This window comes from Dermacentor silvarum, unplaced genomic scaffold, assembly GCF_013339745.2.
Source record: "Dermacentor silvarum isolate Dsil-2018 unplaced genomic scaffold, BIME_Dsil_1.4 Seq458, whole genome shotgun sequence".
NCBI lineage: Eukaryota > Metazoa > Arthropoda > Arachnida > Ixodida > Ixodidae > Dermacentor > Dermacentor silvarum.
This window is the reverse complement of record NW_023606265.1, coordinates 101,648-116,522: the sequence shown is the minus strand read 5'-3', so window position 1 is coordinate 116,522 and position 14,875 is coordinate 101,648. Positions and strand designations below refer to the sequence as shown.

Sequence of the window (14,875 nt, the reverse complement as noted above, 5' to 3'; positions counted from 1 at the left end):
TACTCACAGCGGAAAACTCGAAGGACCGCTCAACGGGGGGGTATTCAATAAGGCATAAGTGCTTTCGCATTCACAACACATCAGAAGTGCTTAGTGTCCGCAGCTTTTTTTTTTTTTTTTTCAAATGCCTTATAATATGTAAAGAATTGAGTATCACAGCTCTTTGCTCCTTTCTTCGTTGTCATTGACTCGATGTAAAAAAAAAAATGCTTGCCGCTGAGTACTTGCTTGTTGTGAATATTATCGCACACTAATAATTCAGCAGATTATTGGCAGTAGGGGTTGAAGTGCTTGCAGGTTTGTCTAGATGGCTAAAATACAATGCATTTATGGTGAGCAGCACAGCCATTCTTCTTCACAGTAAACCAGGCCTGATGTCTGTCTTGTCTTCAACATATAGATAAGAGCAACATTGTTTTATTGCAGCTGTACTAACTGTATTCAGCTCCAATGCAGAAGAGTACTACAGTTGTATGTTCTAATTTATCCATGTGTTTGTCCATCTCAGTTCTTTCCTCTTGTGGAAGTCATGTATTGCTTAGTGACAAGCTGTTGTGTCATAGGGCGTGGAGGGCACTATATTCCGTATGACAATGTGTTGCTGTGTGTGTATTTACAGTGCCAGGGTCTGCCGGTGGTGCATAGCGAGTCGGGAGCAGAATACGCTGGTGATCGAGGCACAGTCTTTGTTGTCGAGCGCTTCGAGGGCCCCTGTTTGAGCAGTTGAAGCAGCGCTCCCTGGTGCTTAGCTCTCTCCTAATTGTCCAGTGTGCTGAAAGAAGCATGGTAAGTGTGTTGTCGGCTAACTGTTCTGTTTTAACATGTGTTTGGGTTTGTTCTTTCCCACAACTCACTAGTATGATTCTCCAGTCGTGTGATGGCTTTTGTTCTTGGTCATGTTTATGCCTTTCTTTTTTTATGTGGAAATTTTATTTCCTCATGCCTTTCATGTGTCCTCACTTTGTGGCTATCAGGTTTAAGTGCATATCTGTCATTAAAAGTGTAAATCACTCAAAAAAGTTGTAACGTGGTGTGTTGTTTGTACGGTGGTACTCAACTGTCAGCCCCCACTTCTTTTTCCCTTTGTATCAGTCAGGTTTGGGCATCTTCTAAAACATACTAAGCACATTGGGCTTCTGTTTAAAGGGGCCCTAAAACACTTTTTTAACATATTAAGGAAATGTTACCAATCTGTACAAGAGGCTCCTGTGAACATGTGTGCCAAGTACTATTGCACTGCATGCAGCAGGGAATTTACAATCTCGTGTCGAGAACACCAAAAAATCGCTTGCTCTCGCTTTCGCTGTGCAGTCACGCAGCGTCATTGCTAAAAGCAGCTGTCCATATGATAGCCCAGCTTCAATAGTCTACCTGGTGAGGGGAGCTGCTACTTAGTTTCTCTTTGCAAGCATGAGCGGTGACCATTATGACTGCTTAAACCTTTGCTGTGGTATTTATTGTGTGTGGCTGGAGATACCATATCCATACTGGGCCTGGAATTTGGGAATGAACATTGTTCCTGCACGAGCTGTTTGTAATGAAACAGGAAAATTACAAATGTTTGTGACACAGTAGCACAGCTGTGTTCAGTTGTTTGTGCACATCACTGTGAAGGTTTTCTGGAAACTTGGCTTCAGAGCATGTTAAAATGCTGGAAAAAATTCAGAGAAAAGAGGTTCATTGCAATAGAAGCTTTGATCAAGAAGTGGCCAGCTCAGTGATGTGTTCATTTTGGCTGCTTATTTTCCGAGACTTGGTGAAATATAATTCAAACCTTGTGCTTTGCTTGCTCAAACAAATTTGGTTTACAGTGCATAATCTTTAACTTCTAACTGAGGAGCATATCCTCGGACTTTTGACTACAACATAGAAAGCATGTCTAGATATACAGAGCTTTCAGTATATACACTACTTTCTTATGCTTAAGTATTTGCTGCCTACTAGGAGTAATAAACATCGTGTTTATCTCTGCTATTCGCTATAGGTGATGATGAACCGAATGCTTTTGATGGAAAACATCAATCCAGTGGAATTTGGTTGATACAATCTTCACAGGAACCGGAAAATAAAGCGTATCACCTGAAAATCGTATTGTCCAATGTATTATCTACTACGAAATTGTATTATCGGGAAAAGAAAAAGAAACATATTATCCCAAAAACTTATTATGCAGAATTGTATCAATGAGATTCCACTGTATTGCAGTAGGTACACAAGATAAAGCAGCCCAGGCCCCTTCTTTAATTGTGTTATTGTCATTGTGTTAATTGTTAATTTTGTTAGTAGGTTCATGAAAAGGTGTGGTTACAGCAATTATTGCGGGTCACCCGGGCCTCATTCTTTTCTTTTGAGTGCAATGGTTTCTGCTGGTCTGCTGGGGTTGTGACGAAGTCACTGGCCTTACGTTTTTCATCTGCGCCACCAATGTTGATGGCAGCGTCACAGGTTGTCTTTTTATTGACACTCCAAGCGGATTTCTGCCGTCGGCGTCTCCATCACCGTAAGGTTCCGTATAAAGTCCAGCGGCAATAAAATCGACGCCACGCGCCGTATGCTGTATGTGCGAGTGAAAGCACTCGCGCTTTCACGGGGAGCAAACGCACGGTGGAGAGCAAACACGACTTCTTCCGTCGCGCGAAAGGCCGTGGGGGGACGGGAGCGGAGGCGACGTTTAGCTGCGCCACCAAATGTGTATCTTGTGACCGGGCGCAAGGGGAACTGGCAACTCAATCACTCAGGCGAAAAGAGGAAAGCGGGAAGGGCAGCGCGGGAGGGAGGGTTGCGGCTTCTGCTCTGCGAGCAACTGCATACTTGTACTTTGTGCGGCGCCGGTCGGCCGCACGCAGCATATCTTGCAAGCGATCTGCAACATGACTCCTACCTTTGTATGCGCTGTGCTTTCGCCGCTCAGTTTCCGTTGAAGCGATAGACCGCACGAACCTTCGCTCGCTACTGCTGGCGTGCTTGCTCACACCAGCGTTTGACAGCGATTGTCTGCGGATTGAGTGTGATCTATTCATGTTTGCTTGTGTGCACTCACACCATGCTCGCTAATTCAGTTAGTAAGCGAATGTGTCCAACTTTATACAGGCGATAAAACTACTATCCTTACTCCGTATGGCTCGCTACTAATTTGCCATCGCAATTGATGCTTCGCCTTTCGGGCGAAACTGCGTCTTTTTTATGAAAATACGATAGAACTTTGGCCATCAGTTGGATTAATCTGCTGGCTCAGCCATGCTGTGCTTGTAGCACATCACACTTGTTCTTTTAAAGCAAGCTTTCTTTGCCTCTTCCTTCGACTTTTCCACTGCTGCTGCTGTTGCTGTCTGGCACAGCAGGTCAGGGGTTGGTTCATAGCGTGTGTATACATGGCAGGAGCGCAACAGAGAAAAACTTGTTCGGACCTTTCCACCGAGTCGTCACAACGTCCTCTGGAGCTCCGTGGGCGTCGCTTCAATACCCTCTGGACAGCTGCAATTATCCGGGGGCCCTCGCTATAACATTTTAGAAGTTGGAGCACTTACCTTTGTACTAATGTGCAACATTCCAGAGAGGAGGTAGATATAAATAGAATGTTGGAGAAGGGGCCGAGAGGGAAGGCAGAAAGTGAATAGAACCGATAGAGCTGACGCAGTCACGAAACGAGTGAATAACAGCCTTGCCACTGCTTCCTTGTGGCAGCTCACATACATGGGGATAGAACTAGAGAGGGAAAGGCTACGTAAAAAATGCAAGGAAGTGCCACTACTAGACATGGTAGCAGTTATGGAAATGGGATAAATATAAGTTCGAGGTACAGCATGGTATGTTTTTGCATTTACTGAAAAATAAATTCCGTGCAAACTTGTAAAGCAGACAACTTACGGGGGCGTGCAGACACAATGCTGCATTAAAGCACCGCTGTATCTAGACGGTACTATACTGAAGCGGTTCTGTACCCATCGCGTTAGCTTTGTCTCTATGGCTTTGCTCGAGTTCGCAGGTACGACGCCTACTATGGCAGCTGCATTTCAACAGGGCGAACTGCAAGAATGGTCGTGTACTTTGATTTAACTGCACGTTAAAAATACCAGCTGGTCAAAATTAATCTGGAATCCACCACTACGGCATGCCTCTTAATTCAATCGTGGTTTTGGCCACATCCAGCCCCATTATTCAAATAAAATTTAACATTTTTCACCTGATGTGATCTGCCATGTGAGGCAATGACAACACTAACCTTCTCGGAGGTTATTTATTTATTTATTTTTATTTTATACCTCAAGGGTCCCGTTACGGACATTACATGAGGGGTGGGTGCAGGGGATAGAACATAATTACAGTAAAAATTGGTGAATACAGGTTAAAAAATACAAATCAGTTAGCGAATACACGGCAGGAATAAATAAAATATTAATGATGCGCAGCAGTGTACACGATAATCCTATGGGTTAGCGTCGATGTGTGCGATTTCTTCAACGGCGGATTTGAATGCTGCATGGTCGGTGATCGTAGCGATATGGCCGGGAAGGCGATTCCAGTCACGCACAGTACGAATAAAGAATGATTGATGAAATGTTGTGGTGGGGTACGTGGAGGGATGACGGCGTTTGGATGGGTGTTGCGTGACATGCGATGGACGGGAACGATGAGCTCGTTTTTAGGGGCAAACAGTGAAAGAACTTGTGATACAGATTTAGTCGAGAATTTCTGCGGCGATGAGCCAGGGGGGTAGATCAAGTTGCGATTTCAGCGCTGTGATACTAGAGTTGTAGGAATAATCACTCAAGATGAATCTAGTAGCTTGGTTCTGGACTGCTTCGAGTGTCTTAATTAGGTTTAATTGGAAAGGGTCATATATTGCACTTGCATACTCAAGTTTTGGACGACGAGTGTGTTGTATGTTAATAGTTTAACAGAGGAAGGTGCAAGGGGGAGATTGCGACGGATGTAGCCCAAGACACGGTTTGCAGAATTAGTAATTTGATTAACATGGTTGGCCCATGTAAAGTCGTGGGAGATATTAACCCCGAGGTATTTCAACGAGTCGCTGAGACTTATAGGACAGTTGTTAATGGTGTATTCAGGAGTTGAAAAGTTGCGACGACGGTGAAATGAAATTAGTATAGTTTTATTAACGTTGAGAGACATCAACCAAATTTTACACCACTCTTCTATATGATGAAGGTCGTTCTGGAGGATTGAGATATCGGAAGAGTCTGTTATAGGGCGGTACAGAATACAATCATCAGCGAAGAGGCGCATTTTCGATGACACATGAAGGGGTAAGTCGTTAATATTTAAAAACAGAAGAGGCCCGAGGACCGTGCCCTGGGGGACACCGGATAAGACTTGCGTAAACGAAGATGAATATGTATTTGCATAGACGAACTGATGACGGTCGGTTAAAAATGCGTGAATCCAATTAAGAACTGATTTGTGCAGATTTAATCGTGAGAGTGAGTAGCAAACGAGCATGAGGTACTTTATCGAACGCTTTTTCGAAATCAAGGCCAAATGCATGGACAGGTACGTTACTATCAAGCGATGATTGAATGTCGTGCAAGAATAGAGCGAGCTGTGTCTTGCAGGAATGGCCTTTACGGAAACCGTGTTGGTTAGGATGAAAAAAGTTGATGGACGATAGAAATTTCGCTACACTAGAGAAAATGACATGTTCTATTAATTTGGAGCAGACGCTTGTGATTGAAATAGGGTTCTTGGGACAAGACTTAGTACCTTTTTTAAAAACTGGGATTACCTTGCCAATGCGCCAGTCAACCGGTATAGTACCCGTGTTAAGAGATTGCTGAAAAATTTTGGAGAGAATGATGCTGGAATGATGCTTAGTGTTCTTTAGTACTTAGCATTGATTCCATCAATTCCGGTTGACGATGAATTTTTTAGTGAATCAATTATTTCAACAATGCCAGGCGGGTCAAACGTAATGCTACTCATGTGGGCATCAGTGTATGGTAAGATATCGGGCATATTGTCAGTTGATTCATTAGTAAAAACCGAAGAGAATGTCATGTTTAGGACATTAGCGACTTCGATGTCTGGTATAATACTGCCCATGTCATCACAAAGGGAAATGATGCTCTCCTGATGAGGGTTCATGGTTCGCCAGAAGCGTTTTGGATTGTTGTGTAACATCGAGGGTAGTGTAATGGAAAAGAAATTGCGTTTGCTTATGGTTGAAAGCAAGTTGTAATGCTTCGCTGCAGCGTGATACTTTTGCCATGCTGATGAGGATCTCAAGGATGAACCCAAGGCCTTAGCTGAGCGGAATAGACGTTTTTTCTTATTGTTTAATCTTTTCAAAGTGTTATTGAACCATGGGGAGTTTGCGCGCTCAGTTATTTTTATAGTGGGAATGTGTAGTTTTATCAGACGCAGCATTTCAGATTTGAATAGTTGCCAATTTGACTCGATGGTCCGTGAATGAAAAACAGATGTAAAGCGATTGCAGAACTTTGATAGTTCATTATTTATACTCAAGTAGTCGCCTTTATTGTAAAGGGTGAACAATAGCGCACAATAACGCCTCAAGCAAACACGTTTCTCTGTGTGTTCTGTGTACTTCACAGACAAACAGCAGTGGTGCACGCAAGGCAACGTTTAACATCAACTTAACACTCTGGTATTCAACACTTAACCACTTCAGGAAGCGCAGCAACAGGCAGTGGACCTGGAAAAGCCCTAATAGAGAAACAAGGAATGAAATACAGATTTCATACTCTCTGCCGGTCCCAGCAGAGTTCAGGATGTAGAAGTGTTAGGTAGGGTAAAGTGCAGTGACCTTAGGTTAGTGAGGTCTAGTATTTATCTCAATTTGAAGAGAGACAGAGTAAAATTAGTCAAGGAAGAAACAGGCCAACCTAGACGCAGTAAGGGTAAAAGCAGACCAATTCAGGCTGGTGCTCGCCAACAAATATGTAGCTTTAGAACAGGAAAATGAAGACAACATAGAGGTAATGAATGAAACGGTAACTAGATTGATCTCAGAAGCAGCAATTGAAGTGGGAGGTAAGGCACCAAGGCAACCAGTGGGTAAGCTCTCCCAAGTAACAAAGGACCTAATAAAAAACGACAAAACGTGAAAGTGGCAAACTCGAGAGACCAGATAGAAATTGCTGAACTGTCAAAACCTATCAACAAGAAGAAAGTAAGGGATATTTGGAATTATAACGTGGAAAAGATTGAGGAAGCAGTGAAATATGGACGCAGCATATTGGTGAGAAGAAAACTTGGCATAGGAAGGCAAGACGTATGCACTGAAAGATAAGCAGGGTAATATCATCAGCGATTTCAAAGACAAAGTAAAAGCAGCAGAAGAATTCTATACTAACCTGTACAGTTCCCAGAGCAGCCAACCTACTTTCATTCGAAGTAGTGAACAGGATAGAGAGGCTCCTTCTATAAATAGCGATAAAGTTAGAAGGGCCTTGAGAGATATGACCAGGGGAAAAGCTGCTGGAGAAGATGGAATAACAGTCTATTTGATCAAAGATGGAGGAGATATCATGCTTGAAAAGCTTGCGGGCCTTTATACACAATGCCTCACGACTTCAAGTGTACCAGAAAGTTGGAAGAACGCCAACATTATACTCACCCACAAGAAGGGAAACAAAGAATTTTAGAATTATAGACCCATTAGCTTGCTCTCAGTATTGTATAAATATTCACCAAGGTAATTTCCAATAGAATCAGGGCACACTTGACTTCAGTCAACCAAGAGAACAGGCTGGCTTCAGGAAGGCTTCTATGATGGATCACATCCATGTCATCAATCAGGTAATCGAGAAATCTGCGGAGTACAATCAACCTCTCTATATGGCTTTCATAGATTACGAAAAGGCATTTGAGTCAGTAGAGATACCAGCAGTCATAGTCATTGCGTAATCAAGGAGTGCAGGAGGCATACGTGAACATCTTGGCAAATATCTACAAGGATTCCACAGCTACCTTGGTTCTCCACAAGAAAAGTAGAAAGTTACCTATCAAGGAAGGGGTCAAACAGGGAGACACAATCTCTCCAATGCTATTCACGGCATGCTTAGAAGAAGTATTCAAGCTCTTAGACTGGGAAAGCTTAGGAGTGAGGATCAACAGTGAATATCTCGGCAACCTTCGGTTTGCAGATAACATTGTCCTATTCAGCAACAATGGGGATGAATTACAAGAAATGATTGAGGACCTTAACCGAGAAAGTGTAAGAGTGGGATTGAAGATTAATGTGCAGAAGACAAAAATAATGTTCAATAACCTGGCAAGGGAACAAGAATTCAGGATTGCCAGTCAGCCTCTAGAATCTGTAAAGGAGTATGTTTATCTAGGTCAATTACTGACAGGGGACCCTGATCATGAGAAGGAAGTTTACAGACGAATAAAATTGGGTTGGAGTGCATACGGCAGGCATTACCAAATCCTGACTGGGAGTTTACCACTGTCGTTGAAAAGAAAAGTGTACAATCATTGCATTCTACCTGTGCTAACATACGGGGCAGAAACTTGGAGGTTAACAAAGAAGCTAAGGACCCACAAAGAGCGATGGAACGAAATATGTTAGACCTAACGTTAAGAGACAGGAAGAGGGCGGTGTGTATCAGAGAGCAAACGGGGATAGCCGATATTCTAGTTGACATTAAGCGGAAAAATGGAGCTGGGCAGGCCATGTAGTGCGTAGGATGGATAACCAGTATATCATTAGAGTTACAGAAAGGATACCAAGAGAAGGGAGGCGCAATCGAGGATGGCAGAAAACTAGGTGGGGTGATGAAGTTAGGAAATTTTCAGGGACAAGTTGGAATCAGCTAGCACAAGACAGGGGTAATTGGAGATCGCAGGGAGAGGCCTTCGTCTTGGAGTGGACAAATATAGGGTGATGATGATTCACCGTAAACATCACTGTCGGTTATCGTCAATGCATACAGCACAGAAAGCTTCGCTTGCATCGATTCCCACAGTGCGTGAGATCCACATTATTTTTTATTTTTTTTTCTTTAATATTCCACTTTAGTTACTAGCACTGGTTTAAGAGCATGGCATACTCTGGACCCGCCGTGGTTGCTCAGTGGCTGTGGTGTTGGGCTGCTGAGCACGAGGTCGCGGGATCGAATCCCGGCCACGGCGGCTGCATTTCGATGCAGGCGAAATGCGAAAACACCCGTGTACTTAGATTTAGGTGCACGCTAAAGAACCCCAGGTGGTCCAAATTTCTGGAGTCCCCCACTACGATGTGCCTCATAATCAGAACTGGTTTTCGCACGTAAAACCCCATATTTTTTTTTTTTTTGTATGGCATACTGTGTGTGCTCAGTTTGCTTTTTTCCATAACTTTGCTCTAAATGGCTTTTTATGGTTGTAGTGGCATGTTAAATGTTCCAGCCTACAGCAGCTGTAAATGAAGCCACTGAACCTGGTAAAGGTGACAGTGATTTCAGAAAGTGCTGGTAGAACAATATAAACATTGAGTGATGTTGCAGGTCTGCTCCTACAGGTACAAGAGCAGCATTTGGATCTGGTGTTGTGACTTCATGCTGTATTGTTCAAGCTAGTTTGCTTACAACTATGAAGAAGTATTTCTGGGCTACCTAAAAGCTCTTGCTGACATTATAGCTGTATTTCCATGGCATCCGTGGATCAACTATAATATGCAAGCGAGGTGGCATGCTTGAATTTACTTTTGAGCGACTAGAGTATGTAAAGACAGCACTTCAAGCATCAGGAACATATTTTGAATTGCTGTATCGCTTCTCGGCCTTTTGGCTAATAGCAAATGCTGTCACGTTTCCTTTCATTGTGTGCTAACTCACCAGCTGTGCATGCTCTGCTGTCATGCAGCCTTTTCCTGATAAAGGCCGGCCCGTCTACAACCTTGCCATGGATGGCTTGGTCATCGTCTTTACTGGCTTCAAGTCCCGGACTGAACTGGTGCGTACCCTGGAGAAATCTTCGTTCTTTGAAAACTGTAAAGCAGTATGCTTATTTTAGCAGCCTCACAGTTTAAGTATACAGTAGACTTCCCTTAATTAGTCTACGGTTAATTTGATCTTAACTGGATGTCTCAGCCAGTGCCTATACATTTCTATGGGCCATGACTTTTGTTGTTTTGATCCTGATATTGTTTCTCTCTGGATAATTAGAACTTGACTGGTCATTACTCGTGTCCGGGATCCCAATGGCTACCCCAATGGTTGCAGTGTCTTGGTGTCGCTAGCTACAATAATTATTAGCTCCCTCTGAAAACAGCGATTTTCAGCCTGCACACAGCATAGTTTCAAGCGAAAACAGTAGCTCACAATGAATGATTGCCATGTTAACACCGACTTTCTCTCTCCCCCCCTCCTTTTTTCCCTGAAAATATGTTTAGAAATTGCCTGCGCCATTACAGTTATATACAAAACCATGTTTATGGTGTTGGCAATAGCCTACCAACAGAGCCATGGTAATCACAATATGGCGATATAACAAGTTCTTGCGTAGGCTTGGCGACGACCACAACAACGATGTGCCACTTTTGTTGCAGGTTATTTTACATGCTAAGATAGCGGAAACTGAGTTGAGTCGTGTCTTCATGGGTTGGTCTTGTGTGCATCCGAGTATGAACTGACAAAGTGTTTAGTGTAGGTGTGAGCCACATTTCATTAGCGATGGCTGCGGAGTCTTGAATTAAAATATACAAAGGCAGTGGACCGTACAGAAGACATGTGACCTGCACTGATGTGCTGCCTGATTGATGACAGTAGACATCAAGTGTAAATATATGTCCCCTCTGTGCAGTTAAACTCTGCTGGTTCTATTTTTTATGATTGCCAGAATCAGAGGCACGCTACATTTTTCTTGTCATAAAATTGAATGCCGTTAGATTTGTTTTCTAATTTGAACCCGTAAATTCTGGACGCAGATTAGATTCGGGTGCTCGCTCATCGGGTAGATACTGCCAAATAAAGGCAGCGTCATGTTGGACATTTTATCTGCCTCTTTTTTTAATTCAACAGGGATAATATTGAATAATCAATTGTGGGGGTCTCATCAAGATAAAATTAACGAAAATTTGCAGTATATGAAGCACACGTCAGGATTATTTTAGGTTGCAACGTGCTAACATCAGCGCTTATATGTATATGGCTTTATCATGCTTCATGTGACAAAATACCACATATTGAAAACTCTCACCCAGTGTGGCTGTGAAGAGCTTAGCCAATTGTTTGTTACAATCCTTCATGAACTTTTTTGTAAAGAAGAAAATAAAGAACTGGATTTTTTTCATGCTTCACTTAATTCATTGAAATGCAATAGCATTATAAAAGCCTATCATTTCATCTCCTACGTCACAGTCATCGGTCACTTTCTATGACCTCATGATGTACTTCTGCTGTCTACTTTCTACTGCATAGGGAAGAGAATGGAATGAATGATCCTTCCAAGGGGGGGGGGCTTGAGTGTACCTGGAGTGCTATGAAATTATCCAGATGCCATGGCTGGTTTTCGACGTCACCATTCTTTTATTGACAATCTCATCAATCGACTTAATCTCCACATTACAAAATGTGTAAACAGTTATCCATTGCTATGTTCTGTTGTAAATGAGCAAATTATAAATTTATCCCTCATGCCATACTTGATGCTTTTTAATCGGTTGACCTTGGCAATCGAGTTTATCACTTGACCTGCAACTGCTTAGAGGAACACTAAAGAGCAACGCTGAATCAGTTTAGAATAAATATATTCTTTCAAGACCCTGTTTGACTTATTGATGTGTCGCCTGCCTTTGTGCAGTGTGAGCTGCTCCTGCTGTCACACTACATGGGAGCCAGTGTGCGGGACAAGTTCTCCAGCAGGAATGTAACACATTGTGTGGCTGATTCTGTGACCAGCGCCAAATACGAGGTATGTTGACTTATTGCTGCTGTAATCATGGTTAAGTCATTACAACAAAATGAGACAAATGGACAGTCCTAGTTGTGGCTCGTCAAAAAGCTGTTTCTGGTCTGTAATTCGTAACTTTTTTTTTCTCCTTTTATTCATTTATCTGTTGCACATTGCACCACTTAGTGCTGTGCAATGTGCTTGTGTCACATTAGAGCAAGTAAAAAATAAAAATGCAGTACAAAATAAAAATCACGGGTGGAAAAAATTGCAACACAAACAGCACCCTCTCCTAAGTACCCTGGTTCTGATACTGTTTCTTGTGCAGCTGTGTGATGCTCTGGACATTCCCATCATGAAGAAGGAGTGGTTGCTTGAAGCATGGGCCCACCGGGATGAGAAGGATTTCTCAGTTACATCAGAGTCCATGGTAAGTACATACCAGAGACTGCTTGCTGCTGATCTCCTATGCCTTAAAGGGGCCCTGAACCACTCATCAGGCTTGTGAATAACATAGTCCGTGGGTAGTATACGCTGCTGTGAACATCTCAGCCAAGTTTTGCTGTCGTACGCGTGCGTGGAGCTTGCAGGCGGAGCACGAAGTCACCTTTCTCTAAAACACTCTCATTTCAACAGAAGCCATGATCCTCACTCTTTTGTGCGTGCTTTGTTTCATAATAAAGCACATTCCTATACGCGGCTGCTATTGGTTGCTGCGGTTGGCTACACCACGGCTGCCGCGGGTGCTGCCACGGGGAGCCGCCACGAGTCCACTGGCTAAGCACACTGCGGCTCGCTGAGGACAACCGCGTTTGGCTTACATTTAGCTCGTTGTAGGCACCAAAATCTGAAGTCGTGGCGTCTACGTTAACATCCAGAAATGAAATTTGAACTGGCTGCCACGGTGACATTTCGAAGGCGGAGCGTATTGGCCACGCCTCGCTGTAGCCTTCACAGTGCAAGGCATTGAAGGAGGAAGGGGAGCGCAGCGGATGATGTGTTTGATTGCCAATAACTCCGCTTCTGCTGAACGCATTGAAGTACTTTTGAGGCAAAGTATTTCGAAATAGCCTATTTCTCTTCAAATGTCTTTTTCCACTTCAATAAAACTGGTTGAGTGCCCCTTCAATGAATCAGTGTACAAAGACACCAAAAAATTAGGAATAATCAAAATTGCCATCCAAAATACGAAGTGCCATACTTCATCTAGTTGATGGCATGGCAAAGAAAACGGCTCGCTCGACAGCATGTCTACAACAGCTGCTGCTTTCACCCTTGTTCTGGAGTGTCCTACCACTACTGTTCGCTGTTATAAGTGAAGCAATAGATCCGTGCAACACCATTAACCTCGGGCTGTTTGTGTGTGTGCGTTTTTTGGAGGGCAAAGTGGGCACAACAAAATGATTGACTAAAATAAAATCTGCATGCTAAACAGAGGCCGACACTGATGATGTTGCAGACCGGGTGCTGCTGCTAGCATGTAAGAGTATAGCATTTAATTTGTATCGAAGTCCCTTGTGTTTTTACTGTGACTAGCACTATAGCCTCCCTTCCCTCCCCCCCTTCCAAGGGCAAATTCTGTATTTTTGTTATTGGCCATTGACTATATTATGTAGTCATTGGAACAAAAAAGACACCGTAAATAAAGAGTAAAGTCTGAGAAACTACATCTTAAAGGGACACTAAAGGCAAATAATAACTCCAGCTAAAGTGATGGATTAATGCTCGAGAATCTCTAAGGCGTCAATATTATCACGAACAGAGCCTTAGTAATCGAGAAATTTAGTTAAATGCAGGAGAGAGAGAGTAAACTTTATGCAAAAGCGCACACGCGTAGGTAGCTCCTCTGCTCTGCATGTGTGGTCCCCTCAGTCCACGGGTCCAGCGATCTTAGCTGCCCTTCTCGCTTGGTTGATCACGATGATCTGGTCCGTCGAGTCGAGCGTGACAGCGCTGCCTCCCATTGCCGGTGTGCGGTGTGTTAAGGGTGTGAGCTGTGTGTTTGCGCAAGCCCATACCATGTGGTAAGCGTTGCACATTGATCACATGTGGGCATTTATAGGAATACAGTGCAGGGTGTATGGCGTGGTAGAGACTCAAATGTGGATATGTGTTTTTTGGAGTTTTCACCATATTACGGCTTCTTCTCGCGGCAGAGCATTATTAGGCGGCGGTAGCGTTCTTCGTGAAAGGTGATAGTGTTGTAGGATGTGCGTGTAGATTAATGGTATGGGCTCGGGATGGAACTGCTCAGCACGGCGCTCTCGCACACAGGGTTAGAGACTCCCCTGGTACATTCAATACTTGCCCAATGACGAAGGCACTCCTCATTTAAATTCTGTCATTTGTACTCAACCACCGTTGTAAAAACATCATTGTCTTGCATTATAAGATGAAAGAAAATGCTACTTGTCCTGTTCTATTTCATTTTTAGAAATAAAATGAATGACATTACCCTTGACAGCGGCACGGGCGTCGAAAGGTTTTGTTTTCACTCAATTCTGCGCTGCCTGCGCTTTTGCATTTCAGTAGTTTCGTTATTGCATAATACTACGCTGGTTTTGCTGATTTTGCTGGCTCGCAAAACTCGCACAAACTGCAAGCAGCAGAGAATTCCACTTCCATGTGATGTCGCGGAATGCCCGAACAATCTACACCACTTGACCAGAAGCAGCTGCAGCGACGAATCCACCTCTCTGTCTTGGCTCGGTTTCTCCATGGCCGCGTTTGCTTTTTTGCAAGAAACCGTACTCCCATCTGTCGGGCGCCATTTTACTCACAGACGGCAGCAAAGGGCGGTGATGGCGTATGCAAAGTCGCCACTCCTCTGGTTCGTTGGCGGAGATTTGAATTGCGATAAAGGTATTCGGACCCTTCAGATGGAATTTTCTCATAAACTAAGCCTTTTCTTGGCAAGTACTGCACCCAAAGTATCAAACAAATTAACTAGTGATTTAGCCAGAACTGTTTAACGTGGCTCTCTTACTGACATAAGTACCAACCCTTCTGCACAGTTCCC

The 14,875-nt window shown here is 43.5% G+C and overlaps 1 protein-coding gene across 1 annotated transcript in view; it reads left to right on the top strand.

The window, feature by feature from the left end:
- Positions 1-14,875, top strand: part of LOC119435108 (protein ECT2) — a 72,424-nt gene that overhangs the window by 6,321 nt on the left and 51,228 nt on the right. The window contains exons 4-7 of the mRNA XM_049659702.1: positions 620-786; positions 9,829-9,918; positions 11,767-11,877; positions 12,185-12,286. Of these exons, the coding sequence (XP_049515659.1) occupies positions 784-786; positions 9,829-9,918; positions 11,767-11,877; positions 12,185-12,286 (306 nt within the window). The 5' untranslated portion in view covers positions 620-783. The remainder of the gene's footprint in view (positions 1-619; positions 787-9,828; positions 9,919-11,766; positions 11,878-12,184; positions 12,287-14,875) is intronic.